At 41.7% G+C, this 24,839-nt stretch overlaps 1 protein-coding gene and 1 long non-coding RNA gene across 3 annotated transcripts in view; one reads left to right on the forward strand and one right to left on the reverse strand.

Moving 5' to 3' along the window:
- Nucleotides 1-6,298: 6,298 nt before the first annotated feature.
- Nucleotides 6,299-21,885, reverse strand: LOC121644863. The gene is made up of 3 exons (XR_006011323.1): nt 21,875-21,885; nt 15,879-15,887; nt 6,299-6,374 (listed from the first exon to the last, which is right to left on the reverse strand). It is a non-coding gene; the product is annotated as an uncharacterized LOC121644863 (long non-coding RNA).
- The window catches only part of LOC121644860 (fibrous sheath CABYR-binding protein-like), a 43,748-nt gene continuing 27,435 nt past the window's right edge, over nt 8,527-24,839 (forward strand). The window contains exons 1-4 of one of the 2 annotated variants that reach the window (XM_041993105.1): nt 8,527-8,691; nt 16,717-16,878; nt 17,590-17,634; nt 18,391-18,459. In XM_041993105.1, coding sequence (XP_041849039.1) covers nt 8,649-8,691; nt 16,717-16,878; nt 17,590-17,634; nt 18,391-18,459 — 319 coding nt within the window. In that variant the 5' untranslated portion in view covers nt 8,527-8,648. Of the gene's footprint in view, nt 8,692-14,104; nt 14,257-16,716; nt 16,879-17,589; nt 17,635-18,390; nt 18,460-24,839 lie in introns of those variants that run through there. The other variant, XM_041993103.1, reaches the window with a different exon arrangement.

Consider the following 24,839-nt stretch of genomic DNA (forward strand, 5'->3'; position numbering starts at 1 on the left):
TATTTCTGCTCAGTTTCGGTTTAAAGTCAGAATATTTTTCTGGATCAAATGTTTGTGACAAACCAGTTTACCTGAGAAATTTGACACAAAATACAACCTCAGTTCCACAGTAAGCTTCAGATCGGGTTCCACCCGACCAAAACCACTGGCTGAACTCGGCCCTGGGGTCAGCTTCGGACCGGGTTCAGAACTCGGCCCCGGGGTCAGCTTCGGACCGGATCCAGAACTCTGGCCCGGGGTCAGCTTCGGACCGGATCCAGAACTCTGGCCCGGGGTCAGCTTCGGACCGGGTTCAGAACTCTGGCCCGGGGTCAGCTTCGGACCGGATCCAGAACTCTGGCCCGGGGTCAGCTTCGGACCGGGTTCAGAACTCGGCCCTGGGGTCAGCTTCGGACCGGGTTCAGAACTCTGGCCCGGGGTCAGCTTCGGACCGGGTTCAGAACTCTGGCCCGGGGTCAGCTTCGGACCGGGTTCAGAACTCTGGCCCGGGGTCAGCTTCGGGCCGGGTTCAGCCAGTGTGGGAGGCTCCAGTTCCCCCGACATGGTTTTCTTCTTCATAAGGTACAAATATGAAACGTTTAACTAAAGGAACTCATAAAAACAACATGCTTAAGTTAAAGTTATAAAAAACAGAACTGACAAAATTACAAAAACAGGCGGTTTTAAATAAATAAGTTAATGAAAAAGTAAAATAAAATAAAAATAATAAAAAATAATAAAATGAAGCAGCCTAAACAAGGTAGAAGCTAAACAGATCTTGAAACTCTTGCCCTGTGGTTTCCAGGACCGTAGTGGTGGGATGAGGCCTCGCTTCAGGTTTTAGTCCTGACTTCAGGAACAACCAAAAGGCCGGTACCAGAGGACCTCAGGGTCCGCGAGGGCCCCCATAAAAGTAGGTCAGATAAATAAGAAGGCCCAGGACCATTCATTTATTTATAAACCAGTAAAAGAAGCTTAAAATCGATCCTGAAACGCAGCCATTTTAAAACTGGTGTTGTGTTCCCGCCCTAATAAACCTGCACGTCAGTCCACCCACTGACCAATAAATGAACAGAAACGAGTGAAAAGTGTTTAAAAAATTACACTTAAAATAATTCCTGGCTAAACGGGTTAAATCACTGTGTTTACGGTCACTGATATGATCTATAAATCATATCACCATGATGCTGAAATTAAATCTGCTGTAAATGATCATTACTCAATATCTGTTTAAAATCTGTTCCTCTCTGTTTAAAATGAAGTGTTTTACATATATATGTTGTATGATTTTATATGTATGATTTGATCTGTTTATGTATTTTTGTATGATGTCATAATTAAATATCATAATTGATAAATACAGTTAGTGAGACCTTTTGCATCATTTCATGGTAAAAACTTGGGGTCTTGGTTTTGATGGAAGTTTTCCTTCCTGGTTCTTTATTTTTTTTATTATGTTTTTTAATAATAATTATTTTTTTTTTAATTATCATTATTTTATTTAGTTATGCTTTTTATTTTTTATTTGTGTGTGTGTGGGTGTGGGGGGGGGTTCCTGGTTCTGATGGAGGTTTTCCTTCCTGATTCTGGATCTGCTGCAGTCTGAGGAGAAAGACCTGAGTTGCAGGAAGAAGCCAGTAAATGATCAGGACACACCAGCTAAACGACGTCTACTTTCACCTGCAGGTTTCAGGCTCATAAACAGCTGAAGAAAGACGTCGATCATGTCGGTGCCACCCTGACTGCAGGAGGGAGAGCGGGGCTGGTTTAGTTTTTATTTCTAATCAGCATTAGTAACCGTTTAAAAACAGGGACATTGTGTTATGTGTTTTCTGTCTGCCCTCGTGTCCGAGGTCCTCTCCTTGTTTTTCTGTTTGCTGTCTGCACAGGCTGAACAGTCACTGGAGACCTTTGATCGGATCCTGTTAGCCAGCCCAGCCTCGCTCTGGTAAACATGAAACTGGAAATCCACCCACTTCATTATGAACCAGCATCTTTTCTTTGTTGTTCCACATGGTGTGATCTCTGATGATCAGATAAGTGTGTTCTTGCTTCAGAGAATAAACCTGGTGTCAGCAGCAGGTCGTCCTGACCTCCCGTCCAGTTTACAACACATTAATGAGCCGCTGCTGCAGGCTGGGAGGGTGACCCAGTCATGTTTCACCCACTGACTTCTCCTCGGGTTGGCCAACACGAGACTCTGTGGAAACAGGTCTGTATCTGAACTGTGAGCGAGATCAGAGCACAGCAGTTAATCATTAAACACACTGACAAGCAAACAGGTAGAGAAAGATGATTATTTCAGGATTTCTGGTTCACAACAATCTGTGATTATTCTCATATTTACAGAGGAATCATCTGAGCCTGAACTTTAACTTCTTTCTAAACTGCATGACTTCACATTTGGTGTTTGTTTGTGTGCAACTTCAGGTTTTAGGACATGTGTAAACCCAGAAAACTGAAGGAGTCCCTGCTGATGGTGACGGGGGTCTTAACTGGAACACTTTGGATGATGAGAAAGTAGAGCCATTTTAGACATGACTGTTAAAAAATAGAAACAAAAAACAAAACAAATTAAACATTTGAGTTTTTTTCTGTTAAAAACCACATTAAAAAACTTCTGCATGAGTTTGAGGTGATTGTATATGTTTGTGAATTATATATGTACGAATATTATTGAAAGAAATGATTTTAAGTGTGATTTTAATGCCGACGACACACACAAATTTATTTACCAGTAAAAGCCATTGGTCCCAGCAAGTTGAGAGCTTCATGTATGGGGCAAACTGTAACACTTTACATGACTGAAGGTCTTTTATTCAGATCCCAGAAGATGAAAACACAACTTCTGCCATCTGTTGGGCGTTTAGGGTATCACACGGAGCTGCTGCTGGGACCCTGCTTTAACAAGCTGAACTTTAATAATAATAATAATAATAAACTTGCAGCCTCTGATTTGACAGGAAGAATGATGTGAAGATCTCATCTAAGTATCTTTGTCAGTTTGGTTCTTGTTCCCGGAACAAGACACCTGAATAAGAGTAGAACTGAGTAGGATTGGGGGTCCTGAACTTTGTGCTTTACCATAACACCTTTAGTCTCAGGCATTTGGTGAACTGGGCTCTGCCTCCTGAACGAGCTCCTCCGTGGTTTAGTCCACTCCCTTTGATCCACATTACCTCCACAGAGCTTCCACCGGGCACAAACCCATGCTAGGCTCTCCTAGCAGGAGGTGTGGAAGAGGGTGACTAAGTTGTTATATTTTCACCTCCACACCTCCACGGCAGTGGCTCAGGCGATAGAGCGGGTCGTCCGATGACCGGAAGGTTGGCGGTTCGATTCCCACTTCTAGAGAAAAACACTTAACCCTCCTTGCCTCTGGTGTTGGCATCGCTGGGGTATGAATGTGGATGAATGTTTGGTGATGGCCATGTATGAGCGAGGGGTGAATGAATAATGTAAACACAATGTAAAGCGCTATTTAAATCTAATCTATTATTATTATATGGGTTAACCCAAAACTTTGCACTGATAAATCTCCACTTTTCTGGAATTTGTTCATCCAGAGAGGAATTCTTCATCTGGGAGTTGGGGGGGGTCTTAGGTCCTGTATGACCTTAAAGTCCAGCTTCAGCTTCCACAGTGTCAGTTTGGGAAACACATCTACTGCTCCAGACATTCTCCTCTTCTTCCACACCTCCTTCATCTATAGGTTGCCTGACTTGCATGACGGAGGTCTAGTGGAGGCCATGAGGGGGGGCTCCCCGTCCTACGATCAGCCTGGGAAGCGGACCTTAGTACCTCTCTTATGGATCAGGAATGGACTAAGATTCTACTGAACACCAGAAAAATATCCAGGGAACTTAGAACAGGCCTAACTTAATAAGGACAAGTACACAGTTTACTGGTCAGTACAAATAATATGGAGCAAAGCTCATGAAGGTCCCCGAAGGCTGAAGCTGTCCGACTGGGGAAGGCACACTGACCCACATCATTTGGAGATGTCCCAAAATCCAAAAGTTTTGGGACTTAATTGATGAATTTGTCAGGTCAGGACTTTTCCTTTTTGCAGAGATGATTGATCCCTTCCCCCAAACATCTTTCACCCAATACTGCTGAACGGATGCAGCCAAAAGACGGTAGCAGGGTGGTGCAGGAGGCCTCTTCAGGAAGGCCAGAGGCATTGTGGGAAACTGGAACTTCCCTCTACATCCGGACTTTAAAATGCTTCCCTCAGGTCTGAGATGCAGAACCCAGAGACTAAAACCAGAATGAAAAACTACTTTGTTCCATGTACAATAGCATTTTTTATTAGCTACAGATGATTTTTATTCTTTTTATGATTTCATTGAATCATCATTTTGTAATGTTTTTTTTTTTTTTTTTTTTTTTTTTTTTATTGTTTCAATCTTGAGCATTTTAATTATTAAAAGATCATCGGTGTACTGTTTCCTCTTTTATTTTCATTGCAGTAATTTTATTTCCTCAGTGGGTTTTTATTGGTGATTCCAGTGGACAATCATGTTTGCTGTGTGTGAGTGGGTTGTATTATTTGATGTTTTTGATATTGTGAGGATCTGTCTGTACACTAAAGACAATAAAAATGACTTGACCGATGCTGATGCTGGGGTATAAACTCATTGCTCTCCAGAGGAAGGCGCCCTCCACCCTGTTACTGGTATAAACAGTTAGGGGACTGGCCACACTGGAATGCCTTTTCATACAGGATACAGGGGCCGAGCTAGAGGGGGGGACCAAGGTGGCACTGGCCACCTCTGAAATCTGATTGGACATCCTAGGTGCCACCTCAGGTGACTGACAGGTCAACAGAGGAGGCCATAAACATCTTTCCAGACCTGCATGGATCACCAGCATCACCACACCAGTTTAAAGTAGTTTCCTAATTATTCATCCTTTAAAAATACAGAAAAAAAAGAGATTTAGTCCCTGTGCAACTACTAATGTTATTTAAGACTCTTAATGTGATGATAGCATGAAGCCACATAGCTGTGTTAATCTAGTTCTATGCTAGCACTAGGTTAGTTTTAATCTACTGTTGGGAAACCAGGACATATTTAGCTTTCAGGGAGTGTATTTAGGGACTACACATCAACTCAGTTCATCAGGATTTTCACATAGGAGCTGAAAATAAGCTACAAAGATTCTCAAAGAGAAGCCCGGTATCCATATTACTGTTATTTTACTGTGAACTTATTTATACTATATATATATGAAACTTTGAAAATGTACTTCAACAGTCTTTTTCTGTGAACTTAAATTATATTTCTTTTTAAAAAAATGAACAGTGAAATTATACAGAAAAGCTGTAATATTAAAGTTTTTTCTCAGTGTTCTTTGTTCTAGTTCTGCAACATATGAGGGTTTATAAACATGAACTGAGCAGGTTCAGGTTTGACAAGACCAGTAGGAAACTTTATTCCCCGTACAGGCTCTTGGTAAATGCATTGAGGAGATTAATGACTGGGTGTGTCTGAACTTAAATAAAAACTAAACTGAGGTGATGGTTTTTGGAGCCAAAGAGAAACGATTAAGTGTCACCACAGAGCTTCAGTCTATACACCTAAAAACCACCAACCAGGCCAGAAATCTGGGTGTACTGATGGACTCAGACCTAAAAACCACCAACCAGGCCAGAAATCTATGTGTACTGATGGACTCAGACCTAAAAACCACCAACCAGGCCAGAAATCTGGGTGTATTGATGGACTCAGACCTTAACCTTAGAAACACATTAAGGGAATTACAAAGTCAGCCTACTATCAGCTTAAGAACATATGAAGGGTAAAAGATCTGATGTGTCAGCAGGACCTGGAAAAACTAGTCCAGCTTCCATCTTTAGTCGGCTTGATTATTGAAACAGTGTTTTTACAGGTTCTACCTAAAACATCAGTCAGACACCTGCAGCTGATCCAGAACTCTGCTGCTCCAGTCCTCACTAAGACCAAGAAAGTGGACCACATCAGTCCAGCTCTGAGGTCTTTACACTGGCTGCCGATCCGATAGACTTTAAAGTTCTGCTGCTGGTCTATAAAGCTCTGAATGGTTTAGGACCAAAATACATCAGAGACCTCTTGACCCAGTATGAACCTACCAGAACCCTCAGGTCATCTGGTTCCAGTTTCTTATCAGTTCCAGAGTCAGAACCAGACATGGAAAAGCTGCATTCAGCTTCTATGCTCCACATGTCTGGAACAAACTCCCAGAAAGCCTCAGATCAGCTGAAACACACAGTTTATTTAGATCCAGGTTAAAGACCCACCTGTTCTCTGCTGCATGGACTAGTTTTTATTTAGAGTCTAGATCTGCATCTGGTTCTGTTAAGCTGGAATTTATAAACTTGATCGTGTTTTTACTGTTTTTATCGAGTGTTCTTTCTTTTCCCCTTTCTTCTGTTGTTATTATTAAACTATGCTTCTTGTATTGTGTAAAGCACGTTGGATCGCCCGTCGCTGAATCGTGCTGCAGATAAACTTGCCTTACAGTTTGGTGTTTTTCCATATGTATGAGGACAGCTCCAATCTTCAATAAGTAAAGAAATTATTTTACTTTGTAGAGCCTCGATGTTCTTCTGGCTCACCTCACCTCTCCATGGCTGCCGTGTGTGAGGTCGTAGATTTTCCTTTTAGCTTTTTCTGACTTCCTAGACAAACGTGCTCAGCCATGTCGAAGTGCATGCTTGTCTCTCTGTGGAGTCCCACTGCCTTTACAGACACCTTTGTACCCAACCCTGTCATCTCATATTGAACTTCTTTAGATTTTTAACCCTGATCAGTTGCCATGGTGACCTAATCATCCTACTTTTAGACACCATTGTGCTTCTGTTAAATGATATTTTGCCCTCTGCTGTGCACACAAACGCATTAGAGAAAAAGACTGAGTAAGTTTTTCTTTTAACAGCGTTGTGCAAACATCATGCAAATGACATTCCACTCATTTGATTGGATCACAGATGCACACAATGTTGACCTTAAAACTCCACTTTCACCTGCTCATGGCGGATGTAAGGACACTGCTTTGTCTGTGAGCAGCTCAGTGTCAGAGATATCTACCAGATAAAACGGCCAGAGCTGCTCAGGACAACGTGACCGACAGACGAACAACATGCAAATTCTTGTTTCTGTTTGACCGAGCAGACTCTTGGTACCATTTTAAACTCTGCCTGTTCAATAAGGCCAGACCAATTACTACATACCAGTTTCTTTTAGTTTTTATCATTTAATTAAATAAACAAATCATCTACACAGAAAGGTGTTGGTTAACCCGACACCCACAATTACAACATCTTTAAACACTAAAGAGCCTTAGAAGAGTTTAATGGTATATTTCAGCACATTATTTTAGTTTTTAGATGATACACTGAATCCACAAGAGTTAGTTGTTATAAGGAAATAAAAAAAAAAAAAAAATGAGGTGGGGTTCACATGCAAACGGCCTCACATCAACTACACCTGAGATACTCTTTTGGAGAGCAGTTTGCCATCTGAAGTAAGTTTTCTACTCTTCGCTAAGTTTGAGGTATAGCTTCAGTGTCCTGGTGTCTGATGTGGTGACACAAACGTCTTTCCAGCTTCAGATACACAAAGAAAATTTGATGGGGGGGCATGAATATATGATTAAAGTAATGATTGATTAAATATAATTTCATTTTACATAGACCTTTTCATTTTTATTTTCAACATAACAAACGTACAGGTAAATACTGCTGGCTCTGCAGGGATCTTTCATATGGAATTTATATTCACTTGCAGAGCAGGATTAATTCATGATGTACTGCAGCTCAGGACACATGAAATGACTGAATAAATAAATTATTTTAAAATCAATGTAAATTACATAAGATATATTCAATCGATTATAAATTTAATAATGTATTAATGTATATGCCACCTGTACTAATTACTCATATATTTAGGTAATTAGTTATATATTTGAGTCACAATACATGTAATCAATTCCAATGACTTAATTAATAGAATTTAAGTTGTTATGTTTATTTATTTATTTATTTAATGTGTTATTTTTTATAAACTCATAACACTTTCAATTAATTATTCAATACTGTACTTATGTATCGCGAGACTCATTATGAGACTTTTCTCCCTCCATAATGTATATTAATTTACTATTAAATCACTATAAATTTTACACTGACCTTATATTTTATCATAGTTTACATATTTAAAATGTTTTTATATTTAATTAATTTAATAATAAACTATTTTACATTAAAAGTCGTGAATAAATGGGATGTGTTGGAGGGGGAAAAGCTTGGAGCGGATCAGCTTCCAGAGATTTAAATGTTAAAATGGTGTAAAGGGAAACAACGCGATGCCAGAGGATCTACCATCTTGCCACGTTCCAGAGGAAAAGGGTGGGCGGAGCTAACAGAGGACTATCCACACGGTTGAATAAGCCCAGCGCATCTAGAATCTAATTGGGCTTAAGGTCCCTTAGTCCCCGCCTTCTTTTGTAGAACAAGCCTGTCATTGGCTAACAGAGCTGTCAGTCTTCATGTGGACGGGGTTTCTTTGGTTCTGAGTATTATGAGGCAGGAGGACAGTTTTTGATTTCTTTTCACTGGAAGAAATTCAGCTCCAGGCCGCTTCAGTCCGGTTTCTGGTTCGTTTCCCTGCTGCCGCAGACTCAACATGGCTCAAAAGAAAAACACGAAACAGGGCATGAAATTAAAAGGTGCGTTTCCGCTCGTCCTTGTCATTCTGTTGTAGGCTGCAGTGGTTGGTGATGGTTCGAGCCTCCAGATTTCACTGCCAGGCCTTTCAAAGTTAATCGGGTGTTAGGCTGTTGTTTCATTCAGGGCCCTGGTCTCCGCTGGCTGGCTCTACACCGTCATGTCACCCTGATAGTTGCTAGGTGCTGGTCAGTTGGTTTATTTGTACCTGAAACAGGATTCATGGAGCATGTAAACAGTTGGAGCGCGAGCTCCCTGCCCTAACACATCAACACAGCCGCGTGAAAGCGAATACCAGCTAGCTTTTTAATCCAGTTTGTTCAGGATAATTTAATCCATAAATACGATTCTAGGCTCCTGAAAAATAAATAATATTTTTAAACTCCGTAAATCGTGTCGCAGTGTTTTTAGTTTTTTTCTTCTTCTTTCGTGTGTACGGGCTTGTTGACGAAGGCGAACCCAGAACCTGGGATTATCCACGCGAGAGGTAGCGTTAGCTTGCTTTTCTCGTGAAGCTTCATACCTGTGGGCATTTACACCATCAGACACGCTGAGTTGGACCAGCACGTCTCTAACGCTCACGTGTCACTATTCCAGCCTGGGGGGGGGGGGGCGCTCGAGGGTCTCCGGACCCCCGTGCAGCAGTTTCTCGTTGTTTACTTGTGTTTTCATCTCCTCTAACACGGCAGCTGTTAGATTCGCGCACCTTCATTTAGATGCTGCGCACATGGGTGTTTGCGTGGCACGCGCCCTGTGTGTGATGGGACTTTTAAACCTGGTTCAGCGGTGATAATACAGAAGTTAGAGCGGGACACGTGGCTGTAGATGTGTGTATTCAGGCTCTATAGTTATGTTAGTGTTATGTTAATTTCTGCAGATAAATGGTAAACTGTACGGCGCAAACAGAAATAATGTGCAGCTTTTTATTTTTTAATGTGAGTGATTGCGTGTTGATCTGTAGGATTGAAACCAATCAAGAAGCAGAGTGAAGGAGGGAAAGTTAACTGAACAAAATGTTTTTTCCTCATGGCTTCTTCCTGACATCGCCCACCACAGACCCAGCGCGCGCGCGCACACACGCATAGGTGTGAATGTGAAGTGCTTTTCATTCCTACTACTATACTTTCATAAACAATATTTACATTTATCAAAGTGTCCTCCAGGAGTTGAGAAGATCGGAGCTTTTGGAGAAAGCTCTGGGAAAATGGAGACGTGGAACTGGGGATGTTTAAAGTAAAAATGTTCTTCTGGAACATCTGATTTAGATCAGGAATCTGGATAATTTATCTTCCGCGTATCTGTTTTAGCAGCGTCACCATTATAGATTATCCCAGTATGATTACTGCCAGAGAAAGAAACATGATTATTATTCGTTAATTTCAAAACAAAATGTATAAAATCAGATCTTTATAGATTTTAAAATTTTTATTTATTTTCCATTTTATGCCATCATAACAAAATAATACAGCAAAGTAATTTCCAACTCAGCTGCTGTGTGCAGAATAAATAAATCTTACATATTAACTCTGGATTTCTCCCATGGAAACCAGATGAAGGACTACAGGACCTCTACCTGGACTTGGGAGGCTTCTTTCTGGATACTTTAGCTGTGTCCCAATTCAGGGTGTCGTAGGCTATGGAGGGTCCTACGTAGTCTGCACACTTCAAAGTTTGCTTAACGTTCGTGAAATGGGACAGCCTACCTAGCCAATGAGAATGTCCCGTAGCAGCAACGTAGGATGTTGACTTAAACCTCTGAAAGTTTGCATATCATAGGACACTTTGGTACCATTAGTTAATACGAGTAATAATGTACACAAAACAAAACCGAGGCTCTGTTGTAGACTCTTCATTAACTCCTTAGAAATCCACAAATATATATTACAGAATTTTAATGCCACCGTTTAACAAGCATGTTTTAATGTACTTGGTTTTATCACGTTTCTACTAAAGTGTAGTTAAAAAAAAAACAACGTAGGCTTGGTTGCTCGTTCGTCTAGTGCACAGGGAATTCTGGGAGAAAAGAGGCTGCGGAGGATCCTCCAGCAGCAGATGGGTGTGGGTTTGTAGGGTGGATTCGGAGGCTCCTTCGAAATGGGACAGTGCTGTGCGACACGATGTAGCTCTGCACGTCGAAGTGTGCCGACCCTGAGTTGGGACACAGCTTATAAACATGCTTGTGAACATTTCTTCAGAAACACAGAAAAACGTGTAGCTAGCTTTGACTTCCAGCTTTCGCAGAACAGCTGCTGTTTGACACAGAACCAAAGAAGCTAGAGCGCGTATGTGGATTAAAAAAAGCCTTTTCATCCCGCGCAGGAGTTGAGCTGATCGATGGGTTTCAGATACCGTTTTAAAACCGTTATCATGAATCAAGTTTCCTTTTACTTCCAACACTGGTGGTTGCTGATCAGAAGAATTTATTTATTTAATTATTTGTTTATTTAATTTTCAAACTCATCAGCTGTTTGTTGTTGTCATCACTGTATTTGTTTATTACACGTGGTGGAAAGTGGGCTTCTGGTGGTTGGTTTATTTCTCTTTCAAACCTCTCCTCAGGACTCTCCCTCCCCTCCAGAAGGCGGGGATCTGCCCGGAGGCAGAGGGAAGTTGGGGTAACGTCTGTTTGTGTGTGATCTGGTGTGCTGTGCTGTCCCTGGACCCGCATGGTCCTGCATGGATGTGCAGTGCTGTGTTAATCTGAGACAACGCCGCGGTTTGGAGCTGCATCCTGCTGCTGGCCGATAAATAAAACTCTACAGTTCAGGGTGAAATAGTTTATCATCACCAAGCTGGTGGGGTTTTAGCCAAAGTTTGATCAGAAACATTCAGGAAAATATGATCACACCTGTCATTTACACATCCAGCTTATTTTCCTAATTTAACATTCATTTAAATATGATTGAAACAAGACAAGAATAATTTTATAAATCCAGAAGAAAACCTGTAAAAGCATCTGCTTAGACCCAATAAAACCTTACACAATAAATATGATACAACACGCGTGAGCCTGCATGCCTGCTAAAAGCCCACAGGGAGAAAGTTGAGGTTTTGGAGGCAGGAACCAGCCGTGCTTACATAAGACTGAAGAAGAGCTGCAGACTTGAACAATGTGTACAGGGAGTTGGAGGAAGAAGAAGGGAGGTTTCCATTTGCTCCGGGAAGACGTCATGGACACGAACAGTGTGAATTAACCGCTGTGGTAGTCAGTATGGAGGTTACAGAAGAACAAAGGGGTATGGCATTGCATGGTTTTTGTTTTTGTGCACATGCATGGAGACGCTGGAGCTAGTTTTTTGTGATTTACATATAACATGTTTCTGTTAGTAGTAGGGCTGCTCGATTATGTAAAAAATGATAATCACGATTATTTTGATTGAAATTGAGATCTCGATTATTTAACGGGGGGGGGCATTTGAAGTGTTTACTGTGGTAATGCCGACTAGTTTCTTTCCACCAGGTCCCCATAGCTATTGTTTGTCTCAGACCAGCAGCTATGTTCCGCCTGGTGTGATCTGGAAAAAAATAGTCTGGAGACATTTCGTTTTCACGTTGAAATCCGCGTCAATAAAATGTAGCGCGACATTTCTCTACGGCTCTGGTGAGGCTTTACCACAGGTCTGTAGTGGTGGCGAAACATCGGACTGTCACCACGTCTTTCACACACCCTCACTACACTCATCAGACAGGGAAGAAAGAGACAGTCCACTAACATGGTGGTGAGATGGCAGTGATGCCGTTTGTCCAAAGTGTTGATGAGTTTCTTAAATCCCGGATTGTTCACTGTGTTAATTGAGAAAAAAGTTCTGTTTATAACGTTTCTCTCTGTGACTCAGGGAGCTGGTGGATTATTTAGTTGTGACTCACAAAAATTGAACATTTTTCTATTTTTTTGTGTTGCGTCGCAAGCCCCCATGTGCACGTCTGTGTGCACGAACGCAACATTTTACATGCACGACTGTCGACTGTCGCTTGGCTGGAGGAGGGCAGCGATTTTCGCTTCCTCGCGCAAGTTTACATAGAAAATGATGGAGAAGGAGCGACGCCGCCTCCCGTATGTCCAGGTGTCTGCAACTCGTTCTGAATAAAACTAAAGCGGTCGGGGCTGTGGGAGGAGTCTGCAGCAGTGGGAGGAGTCTGTAGCAGTGGGAGGAGTCTGCAGCAAAGCGCTGCAATGACAGCTGCGCTCAATTTGAAAACAGCACAAATCGAAGGACAAAAAATAATCGGACCATTTCATTTTTATGATCGCTGAAAACCCAGATCGTAATTGCGATTAAAATTCGATTAATTGCCCAGCCCTAGTTAGTAGTCGTGCAGTTGATTGCTGGTCCCTGCAAGGTGTGCAGGAATGATTAACAAACAGGCGGTAATACCAGATCCTGAGTCTATCTGGTGCAGCGTACTGATGTGGTTTCAGTTTGGACCATTAACAATTCCCAGCTGTCATCCTGTTCTGTCCCCGTCTGATTTTAATACAAAATCCAAAAATCTAAACCGGTTGTAAACCAGAATTTCTTATGTCATCTATGTACATCTATGAAGTACATTCTAGTAGTAATGGATGTTTTTCCATATATATATATATATATATATATATATATATATATATACAATTTCCTCATTTCCAGTTATTCCTGCTACTATTTAACTGCTATCCTCACTAAACCAACTCCAGCTCAGCTGCTTTGTGGCGCCACCGTGCATCAGAAACGTCTTCTTGGCTTTATTCCAGCCATAGAGGAGCATTATTTTTCTTCTTTTCACACACACATAGAACTTTCTGCTCACTGGTTGATCTTTGGCTGCTCCTGATTGGACGTTACCGTCAATCTAAGCTCTCTGATTGGTGGAAAGTCTGACAGGAAGTGGCTTCATCATCATGTCCAGGTCTAAATAGAGGTCTCTTAGCAACATAGTAGTGATGGTGATGTTTTTATGGTGAAATGTGATAAATAATGCTGTTATCATGGATCATTGTGGATTTACCAGATAGAGTCTCTGAATAAAACTACATTTAGTGGCTGGATTGTAAACCTCCTGGATAAGTGATAAGTGATGGAGCTCGGGGAGATCTGCTGGAAGTTTATATATACATATATATATATATATATATATTTACATAAAGGTCAGTGGGTCATTTCAGTATTAACAGAAAACAAAGATGAGCTTAGTAGGTCCTTCCTTTGTGTCGAGTCTGCCTTGCCGCCTGTGTTCTTTTCTTTCTGTATGTCAGGGCCAGCTGGTTTCACAGCACTATAAATAGTTGTCAGTGACCTCCAGCCATGCCAGGCTCAGAGGAAAGAAAGCTTAACAAACTTGAACGAGTGACAGATGAACTGATAGAAAGCCAGTGAATAGAGGAGAAGGAGGGTTGGGCCAGATATAGTCCTGGAGGAGGAGAGAGTGGGACGCTTCAAACAGATCTTGGTTGACACTGCAGACCGTCCTTGGCCAACTTGTTAGTCATCATACGGCAAGGATGGGTGATCCGGTGACCCTGGTAGAGTCCACTGCTTCCCCCGTTGTCACGGCGTTCCCTGCAGTGATTGTGGGGGAAATGCAAGGTAAGAAGCGGGTACCAGGGAAGGACGGAGCGGCTTGGAGGTCATTGTGGGAAGGCCAGTGGTCTTTTCAAGCTTCACTTTTATGTCCAGGATAGGTGTGTTATAGTTATAGTTACAGAAATGAAGCGGAGATGAATATTAGACACAGTGAAAGTTGGTCTGGAAACGTGAATCTTTCCGGTCATCCGCAGCGTTGGACGGGTTTTAGCCTGGAACAGTGTTCAGGGTTAACACGGGGAGCTGAAATTTGACCCACACCACGTAGCTGCTTCAACACCTGTTCATTCTCTCTCCTGATTTTCTCCCATCATGCATTGAAGGATATCTTCAGCCCTCCCAGAATAGCTTGTTGGCTGTGTTGTGTTTTACCTTCCATCTGCCTGTTTGCTCCAGCATCCAGAACAAGGTCCGATGGATTAGTTCAGGTTCAACCAATGACATGATTCCTAACAGATTTGTTCTGGTTTTAGTTGAACAGCAGGGTCTAAATGTTGCTGAGCGATTAGTCCAGTTGGTCCTCGTGACACTGGAGCAGTTCTGCAGAATTAGCCATTTTTATTCAGGTGGTGGTTTTAGAAATGACTTGCAGTAGGGGTGGGGATCATCAGGAACATCACCATTAGATTCGATTATGATTCAGATGTTCGTGATGCGATTATAAAACGATTATTGGTCTTTTTCCCTGCGTGACTACTGCTGCAGTCTGAGTGGAACATGTAACGGCTTCTCATGTTTTGGTTGATATGCAGGAGTAAAACATGGTGCTGCATCAGATCCTGGTGGTCTCAGTTTGACCATGTTTCTATTAGCGAGTCCTTCTACGTCTGAGACATTTCAGCCGTCCAGAGTCAGCTACTGCATGTCAGTATGTTTTGATTCTGTTTACCCACAATGCCTTGTGTTGTAGTCCTCTTCCTGTATTTGGTTTCACACCACAGGCGCCTCAATCCCACAATTTCTAGTTCCGTTTTTTTTCCCTTAACATTGTGTTATCAAACAGATAGATTAGTATTATTATCATTAAACAGGTAATTTAAAAAGAAGTCTACTCCTGTTAGGATCAGCACCAGCACAGTTTGTCGTTGCCATGGAAACAAAGGAGCCAGCCACTCAGATGATGGACAGTTGGAAGATCGTAGAGCTGTAAAGCTGTGTATTTTTAATTTAAACTTGTGTAATATTCAGCTGCGTGTGCTGTTTCCCTGTGATGCCGTGTTATGATTTAAGGACCATTTACGTCCACAGATTGCCTGAGAAGTCCAGCCGTAAGAACAAAGTAAACATCTCCGGAGAGGGTTAGGGTTTTCATTTATTTCTGTTTCGTATCCACCTAATTTCACATCTTTTTGAAAAATGTTTTTATTTTATCCACCAATTCTTTAGATAGCTTAAATTTTTTCCAAATTATTTTATTGTACTTTTTGGTTTATGTAATATTGCTTGTTAGTGTTATTTCACTGTTTCACTAACAAGAATGATTTGTTATAATTCAGATTTTTATCCTGATACCCCCTAGAAATGTTAACCCGTTATTACCATTAACGTTTGTACGAAAGGCTGTTCCTCCTCCGCGAGAAGCCAGAACTTTTTTCTTGTTCTCGAGGCCATGAGAAGAAAATGACGTCATTTTGCTCTCGTGGACGTGAACGGGGGCCGTTCTCCACACGGCGACCGAGCAGAACTTTCTCCTCGTGGGGCTCCGAGACTGATTGGCCGGACATTTGAGGTGGTCGTGATTAACGTGGAAAAGAATAAAACGGAAAGTTGTGGCTTCCACATTTCCCCTGATGCGAGGCTGAACGGCAGTTTTCCTGAACAGCTGATCAGGGTGGTGAGAAAGTATGTAAATGTAAACAACACGTGGCATTAAAGACAGACGCCGCCGCGCGCACAACCCGCCCTGCCGCCGCCGAAGCTTCACGTCATGGAGTATGAACTGGCCGGACCAAAAGAAACTTTTTTCTTGTTCTTGAGCCTCAAGAACAAGAAGAAAGAAAGAAAACTCCACTTTAGAGCAAAAAGCATTTTCCTTTTCCTTTAAATAATAATAATAGTAATAAACTTTATGTTAAAATGTTTTTAAGTAATGGTGATGATAACGGTAAATGATGTAGTAATAATTTATTGTACGTACCCAAACCCAGCGGTAGAGCTGACTCCGGCGGGTTTACTTCCACAAATTTTAATAAGATTCATCATAGTTTCTGAAAGATTTGCTCTGCTAAGCAAACAAGCAGCATGTTTTAATGGATCAATGTTTGGTTAGGTTGTCCTCTTTTATTTGCCTCAGGTGTTCAGGTAACAAATTATTTTCCCTTCTTTCCTGAATGCACCACCGTTTTGAGCCTGAGAATTCGGTGTAAACCCAGTCCTGTTTGTTGAGTCGGATTTATTGTCTGTATCACGTTCAGTGTTGTGTGAAAAGTGCTGTATAAATAAAGTGTGCTTTTTTTTCCCCAGAGGGCAATAAAACCCAGTCAGCCAGTAAGAATGGGAAGAAGGCTGACTCCAAGCCCAGTGGAACCAGTTTCTTCACCTGGTTCATCGTGCTGGCCCTGCTGGGTGTGTGGACATCTGTAGCTGTGGTCTACTTTGACTTGGTGGACTATCAAGGAGTTCTTGGTGGGTACATGTTGCAGCACACACACACACACACACACACACACACACACACACACACACACACACACACACACACACACGTGTGTGTCCTCAGGGTGAATGGGATCATACTGCCTCATTTGCCTTGCTGGCGGCGTGGCAGCAGCTAGTTTGTGTTTACCTTCATGTGTCTGCAGAGTTGGATTTAACCCCAGTTTAACCAGTTTAACCGTCATATTTCTCCATGTCATTAACCTTTGTTCTGCTTCTGTTAAGTCTCTTTCTGAGATCATATACAGGTTTTATGTTTGTATTTGGGTCAATGAAAGCAAATCAGATGCCATCGTTTCCCTTGTTTGGGTTAATAAAGTTTTAATTATCCAGTTTCATCCAGTTCTGACTCTACATGCAGCACAGGGGGATCTCCAGAGGGTCCGACCAGTAAAATAGCAGCATAATACCTGATCAATAATAATACCTCCTAATCTGTTATTAATGTGTTATTGGTTGACAGGTGTGTAGCATATCCAGTATTTGGCTTTCTAAAACAGAAGCTGCAGACTCCTGCTCATTAGTCTTGGGTTTGACTAGTCATCTTTAGTTTTGTTCCCTCATGCATTTGACCTTTGATAATAAATACTCCTTTCCTGTGTGTATTGTGTGTATCAGCCTGAATCTGTTAAGTTTTATTTCTTAATCCTCCAACATGTATGTTCTGTGTTTTGCATGCAGACAAGGCTAAGGGCCTGCAAATTAACCTGTCTGAGACGCTGCAAGGTAAAGCTCTTTGCATATTTCTGTTATCCTGGTTCATCTTAAATGTTGTATTTCAACCCCCCCAACACACACACACACACACACACACACACACACACACACACACACACACACACACACACACACACACACACACACACAAAACCAACTTCCTTACAAGCTTTTTAAGCCCCTCCTACAGATATACATCATATATATGTACTGAAAATATAGATTTTTGTTGTTCCAGTGGAGCAAAGCTATTACACTATTTAAAAACGAGTACAAGCGTTTTATAATCAGTTCTGTGGCACACAGGGAGCCAGAACAGGTGTGATGTGCTCTCACCTGTGCTTGGGTTTACAGACGAGTGCTAGTGAAGGTTCACCTTTTCTAAGTCCTGCCTGGATAAAAATTGTCTTTATTTTTCATAATAATTTTAATCAGGGTATTTAAGATTAAATCCACTAATGAATTTGATTAAAATTTCCTTTAATCTCATCTTGTAGGACAAAGCTTGTAAGGAAGTTGGAAACAATCCACTAAACCGATTGTCCCGTATTTCGAGCCAGATCTTTTGTTTGCATGACGTGTTTAACCTTCCTGGTTTTAAATGAGTAACTCGGCCAGTGTGACCCAGTACATGTGTTTATCTTACTGTTCTGGAACATTAATTCAGATTATACACTTAGACGTGGCAGATTTGATTTATTTACTAGTTTTAGAATAATTATTATTCTGTTGAAAATTGAGTGTGTATTCCTGTCACGGCTGCAGGTAAACTGGTGGCCTACGATACAGACGGCGATGGTGATTTCGATGTGGAGGATGCTAAAGTTCTGCTAGGCAAGTGGATTTATCTCTGACTTATCACAGTTTGTTGTCCTGAGAAGAAGGAAGAAATAATCTGAATGACTTTGTGTTTGTGACTTGCATGCTGGTGGATCTGGGTTTGTTTTGCATGACTAACCAGTTTAGAATTGTTACAGTAAAAATGCCCACAAACAAACCAAGAAAAACAAAGTTCCTTCAACCTTTAAACATCAAAAGTTTGAGTTTTTATGACAGTGTGTAAGGCGGATTTATACTCTCGTGGCGTCTGCGTGCGGTCGGCTACGGCGTAGCTGACGCTGGTGAGTTTGGTCTCACACTCGAGCGTAGGGAGTACACGTCGTTTCTCCTCCTAACCTGAAGGTGTCAGCAGGGGGGTATCGGCCAGTAAACTCACCAGGTCGGAGTTCTTTTCATGGTTTACTTCAGTTCCAGTTTTAAAACAACAATGGAGGCCAGCATGGTTCAGTGTCTTTATTAGCTTGTAGAAAAAAATCAGCCTCTCATCAACTTGATCCTCCGGTTATTGTTTTAAAAAGCGGTGTTTACCACACAAACTCAGCGAGAAGATCCAGTTATCCGGCAACACATGATCCCAAACTGACCAATCACGAGGGAGTACCTCTGCGTAACCGTCTGCATAGCAGGGGTGTACGTCTGGTCTGGAAGAGGAGCGTCGAGCTGCTGTGGAGCTACGCCGAGCCTACGGCGGTGACGCTGACACCGTGCGACCATAAATCCGTCTTAATTCTGAACTAAACTTTTCCTCATGTCTACGCTGTTACTGGTTGAAATCCAGTTAATCTGTAGTTTTCTAAACTGGAAGCAAACCACAGACAGGAACGGGTGGGAAATAAAGAGATTTTACTTTACGAATGACTCTAAACTCAGGGAATATCTCAGTTGTGGTGTCTTCTCCTTGGGGATCAGGGAACTTGGTTCTCCAACCACATGTTCTCTCTTAAACTGTTTTTAGCCCCATTATTTAGACCAGAAATACCACATGCATGTGCATGTCTATGCACGTAAAATTGGGGTTTTGGACCTTATTTTGGACCACGTGCACCTGTGCAAGCATGGAAAAACTTGCAGTGTTGCCAACTGATTTAGTGAGTATCCAGATCCCTCCAGAGACTTTTTCTGAAAGCGGAACAAATCTGCTAAACTTTTCTGGCGTTATTGGAGACGCTGATGTGAACGCACCTTTGGTTCTTACTCTGCTCCACGAGCAGCAGTAGAGCGTAGACCCCATCCCAGAACACTTACAGGGGGCTAGGTCCTCCCAGCGGCAGGCCCAGCAGATGTTCGTCTCTGCTCCACATCACGGAGAAAATTAGCTGTTCGTATGTGAAGCTGCTGCTGGCTGGTCCGCCCTGGCTCACAGTCATAAAATAATGTCTATTAACACCAACTGTAGACCAGGGCCGGCCCAGGACTTTATGGGGCCCAAAGCAGAATATGATGCGGGGGACCCCCGACCACCACAGGACTACTGGTACTTGATCACTTTACACTGTAAATGTAACACACCTTTTCAACTACAGGTGCTCGTCTTAAAATTAGAATATCATAAAAAAAGTTGATTTATTTCAGTAATTCCTTTCAAAAAGGGAAACTTGTATAATTTAGACCAGGGGTCGGGTTGATATGTGGCGAGAAGATAGCGAACAACAAAAAATGAAAGACACTTCCAAAACAAGCACTCTACATTTGCCGAAAAATACCCAACCGAAGATGAGCGAAAGAGAGCAATTTCAGAACTGCTACGAAAAGCTGAAGAGGGCAAACTATCTTTCAAGAAGTGGATTACCTCTCCACAGTCAACTAGCACAGCTAGTTTTGTGGCAGCTCTGGAGATCGTAAAGAGGGGGAAGCCGTTCACAGACGGGGAATATATGAAAGATTCTTTCATAAAAATATCAGAGCATCTATTCTCCGATTTTAAAAACAAGCAGGAAATAGTTTGGAAAATTAAAGAAATGCCTCTCTCCGCAAAGACCGTCAGGGACAGGACCATTAGAATGGCAGAAAACGTCACCAGTAAGCAAAGTAAGGACATCAATTTAGCCAGTTTTGTTCATTGTTAGAAGAAGTCGACAACGAATATTCAGATCTCCTGCTGCACAACAGAGTCCGGTGGATGTCCAGGGGAGAGATGCTGAAAGGCTTTGCTGCCTGTCTGGAGCATGTGAAAACCTTCTTGGAAAGCAAAGGCCTCAGCTATCCTGAACTGGAAGACTACAATTGGCTGGGAAAGTTTTACTTTATGGTAGACATGACAAGCCACTTGAACACGCTGAATAAAAATCTCCAAGGAAAGGGAAGCACGGCCCTGCAGATGCTGGAGGATATTTTAGCGTTTGAGCGCAAGATGACGGTGTTTGCAAGAGATGCGCAAAAGGGTACGCTCTTTCACTTCCCCTCCTTAAGAGAGTTCAAAGAAACGAACAATCAAATAGATTGATTATTTTTACCGTGCCATCATTGCAATGCAAGCTGCATTTGGAGAAAGATTCAGTGATTTCAGAAAGGAGGAACCTACTCTTTCTTTCCCTGTCACACCGCTGGACATCGACCCATCCCTTCTGAACACAGCTGCATTCACCGGAGTAAGTAAGCCTGATCTAGAAATTGAACTGGCTGACATAGCGGATAAAGATTTGTGGGTAAATAAGTTCAAATCACTGACGGCGGAGCTCGAAGAAATCGCCCGTCAGAAGGCTGTTCACGCTAAAGAGCACAAATGGAGTGATATGGAAAAACTCCCACACCCCGACAAACTTGTTTTTGAAACATGGAGAGCCATTCCTGACACGTATATTAACATGAAAAAATATGCCTTTGGAGTCCTGTCCATCTTTGGCTCAACATACTTGTGCGAGCAAGTTTTTTCAAGCATGAACTTCATAAAGTCCAAATACCGCTCCCGCCTCACAGATGAGAGCCTCCAGTCCTGTTTAAAGATTAAAGTCTTACAGCCCCGACATAGGGAAGATCTGCAGCGAACTTCAGACACAGAAGTCACATTAAACATGCAAGAACAATAGCATTTAAAAAGCTAATTTTTCCCCAAAAAACGTACAAACATTTATTTCAGACTCTGATCAGATTATGTAGTTTTTTTTGTATGTTCAGATGCTTAGTTGATTGCAGGCTGAGCAAAAAACCCAAAGAGGACCAGAAAACACTGACATGGGCTTGTCAAAGACGCTCCTAATTTTATTTTTAAAGCTGCTATGCTGCAGCTAAATGTTTTATTTATATTAAAGTGGGGTAGTTTTTTATTTTACTTTTACACAAATATAGGAAGGACTTAAATAGGCCTACAGTTCACAGTTAATTTATTTCAAAGTATGCCTACAAATGCACACTGCACTTCTGTTGTTATATTCAGTGGTTGTAACAGGTAAAATAAATAAAAGATGAAAACTTTTAAAAGTTTACAAGCTCTGTTATTTTTTGCAGCTCCCAACGATTTGTTTTGGTACAAGAGGGGGCAAAATGGCTCTTTTGATAATAAAGGTTGCAGACCCCTGATTTAGACATTCATTTCTCACAGACTGACATATTTCAAATGTTTATTTCTTTTAATTTTGATGATTATAACTGACAACTAATTAAAACCCTAAATTCAATATCCCAGAAAATTAGAATATTAAGACCGACACAAAACAAGGATTTTTAGAAACGTTGGCCAACTGAAAAGTATGAACATGAAAAGTATGAACATGTACAGCACGCAGTACTTAAGTCGGGGCTCCTTTTGTCTGAATTCCTGCAGCATGCGGCGTGGCATGGCGTCCATCAGTCTGTGGCTCTGCTCAGGTGTTATGAGCCCAGGTTGCTCTGATAGTGGCCTTCAGCTCTTCTGTATCGTTGAGTCTGGTGTATGACATCTTCCTCTTCACAATACCCCATAGATGTTCTACGGGGTCAAGGTCTGTTTGCTGGCCAGTTAAGAACAGAGATACCATGGTCCTTAAACCAGGTCCTGGTAGCTTTGGGGCTGTGTGCAGGTGCCAAGTCCTGTTGGAAAATGAAATCTGCATCTTCATAAAGTTGGTCAGCGGCAGGAAGCAGGAAGTTCTCTAAAACTTCCTGGTAGACGCTGCGTTGACCGTGGACCTAAGAAAACACAGTGGACCAACACCAGCAGATCTCCTCTCTTCCTCCAGACCCTGGAACCTTGATTTCCAAAGGACATAAACATTTCCTTTCATCAGAGAACATAACCGTGGACACTCAGCAGCAGTCCAGTCCTTTTTGTCTTTAGTCCAGGTGAGACGCTTCTGATCCGTCTCTTGTTCCAGAGTGGCTTGACACCAGGAAAGCGACCTCTGAAACCACGTCTTCATACGTCTGTGCTGGTGGTTCCTGAAGCTCTGACTCCAGCTGCAGTCCACTCTTTGTGAATCTCCCCCACATTTTTGAATATGTTTGGTTCCACAATCCACTCCAGGCTGCGGTTATCCCTCCTGCTTGTACATTTTTTCTACACATCTTTTCCTTCCCTTCGCCTCTCTATTAATGTGCTTGGACACAGAGCTCTGTGAACATCCAGCCTCTTTAGCATCGACCTTTGTGTCTTCCGTCCTTGTGAAAGGTGTCAATGGTCGTCTTTTGGACAACTGTCAGGTCAGCAGTCTTCCCCATGATTGTGTAGCCAACAGAACTAGACTGAGACCATTTAAAGGCCTTTGCAGGTGTTTGAGTTAATTAGCTGATTATTGTGTGGCACCAGATGTCTTTGATGACAATATTCTAATTTTCTGAGATACTGATGAAATATGTCAGTCTGTGAGAATGAATGTCGACATTATACAAGTTTCACTTTTTGAATGGAATTACTGAAATGAATCAACTTTTTCATGATATTCTAATTTTATGACGAGCACCTTTACATTAAATGTAGTTGGTTACATCCAGTGTAGTTTTGAACTTTACTGGGGCAGCAAATTCAGAAAAATGTTCTGGTGTTAATTTATACTTTTAATATTTATTGTGATTATATGAGTGTGGAAAACATCAGCAGATGTTTAGAGTCAACAAGTGGCAGCTTCGGAGTGGCTTCTGCACACAGAACTATGTAAAACGTTCAAAATGTTTAACATGTAGTCATTATTAAAAACTTGACTTAAGAAAACTAAACTAAATACACGTTTGTATGTGTACTTTTTTGATACACTTAGTTATTTTTAAATAAATTTGGGTTGTGAACTGAAACTATTTTTGATGCAAGGAATTATTTTCCATGTGCACCTTAACAGGTGTATTTCATGTATTTAGCGCTGTGCCCATAAAAAGTCCTGCGAGGGAGTTTAACAGTTTGTCTTCAGGGGTTTTTAGGATGGAGTTTGATCTGATCAGGACCAAGTGGTCAAACATAGAAAAGCCTTTTTTAAAAACCTGAAACAGGAAAGAGCAGCTTTAGATTTACAGACGAGTAGTTTCATGAAACCAGAGCTAGTTTCTTCTCTGCAGCTGAATTAGCTGAGTCGCTGCAGCCCCTTGGGCGTTTTCTGGAAATGCAAACCTCAGCGAGCAGGAGGAGGTTAAACCTCCAGGAAACATTCCTCAGATTGTCAGGAGTCGATGTCAAAGCTCCCGAAGCTCTTGTTAGGAAAATGCCTTTCATGGGATCCAGATAATAAGTTTTCTGTTTTTGTCTCTATGGCAGGGCTACTCAATTCAGTCGTACCAGAAAACCCGCAGTCCTGCTGGTTTTCAATGTTTCTCTGCTCCAACACACCTGACTCAAGTAAAAAGTTGCTAACATCTGGAGTCCAATGAGAAAGAGATTAATTAGCATTTGGCGACAGGTATTTATAGCTCCGCCTCCAATCGGCATCGATTGCAACGCTGGTGTGCACTAACGTCCATCGAGCTGAAAGAGTATTTCTTTACAGAATGGCATTAATGAAGCATGATGTCTCATATAAATACTTTAAAAAGCAACAAAAAGATAAGTTTATTTTATTTATTTTTTAAGCAGTCTTCAACACAGCTGTTAGTCCTGCTGTGTCATCACCACAGTTTCATGACGCTGTGGTTCGTCTCCTAAAAGGTTCTACAGGCTTGTTGCAGCAGAAGTTCTCCCCCTTTAAAAACGCTCAAATTTATATTTGGAGTAAAAATGATGTAAAGACTAGAGTGCAGTTCTGTTCTGACTCCTACATGATGCCAGACCTCGGCTGTATGCAGACCAGCCTACTTTTATCACACAGTTTAGCTTATAACAAAGTATTTTTGCATTTGTTTTTGTATCGTATAATAACTTTTGCTTTTTGATATAGTTTTTTTTTTAAATCAGGCTAACAAACGAATCACCACTGAAGTCACTTTGGAGCTAAAAGAATGAAATATACTGTTGTTGCAGTTTGCTACTCTACTCTGGA

This window comes from Melanotaenia boesemani, chromosome 8 (genome assembly GCF_017639745.1).
Source record: "Melanotaenia boesemani isolate fMelBoe1 chromosome 8, fMelBoe1.pri, whole genome shotgun sequence".
Classification (NCBI taxonomy): Eukaryota; Metazoa; Chordata; class Actinopteri; order Atheriniformes; family Melanotaeniidae; genus Melanotaenia; species Melanotaenia boesemani.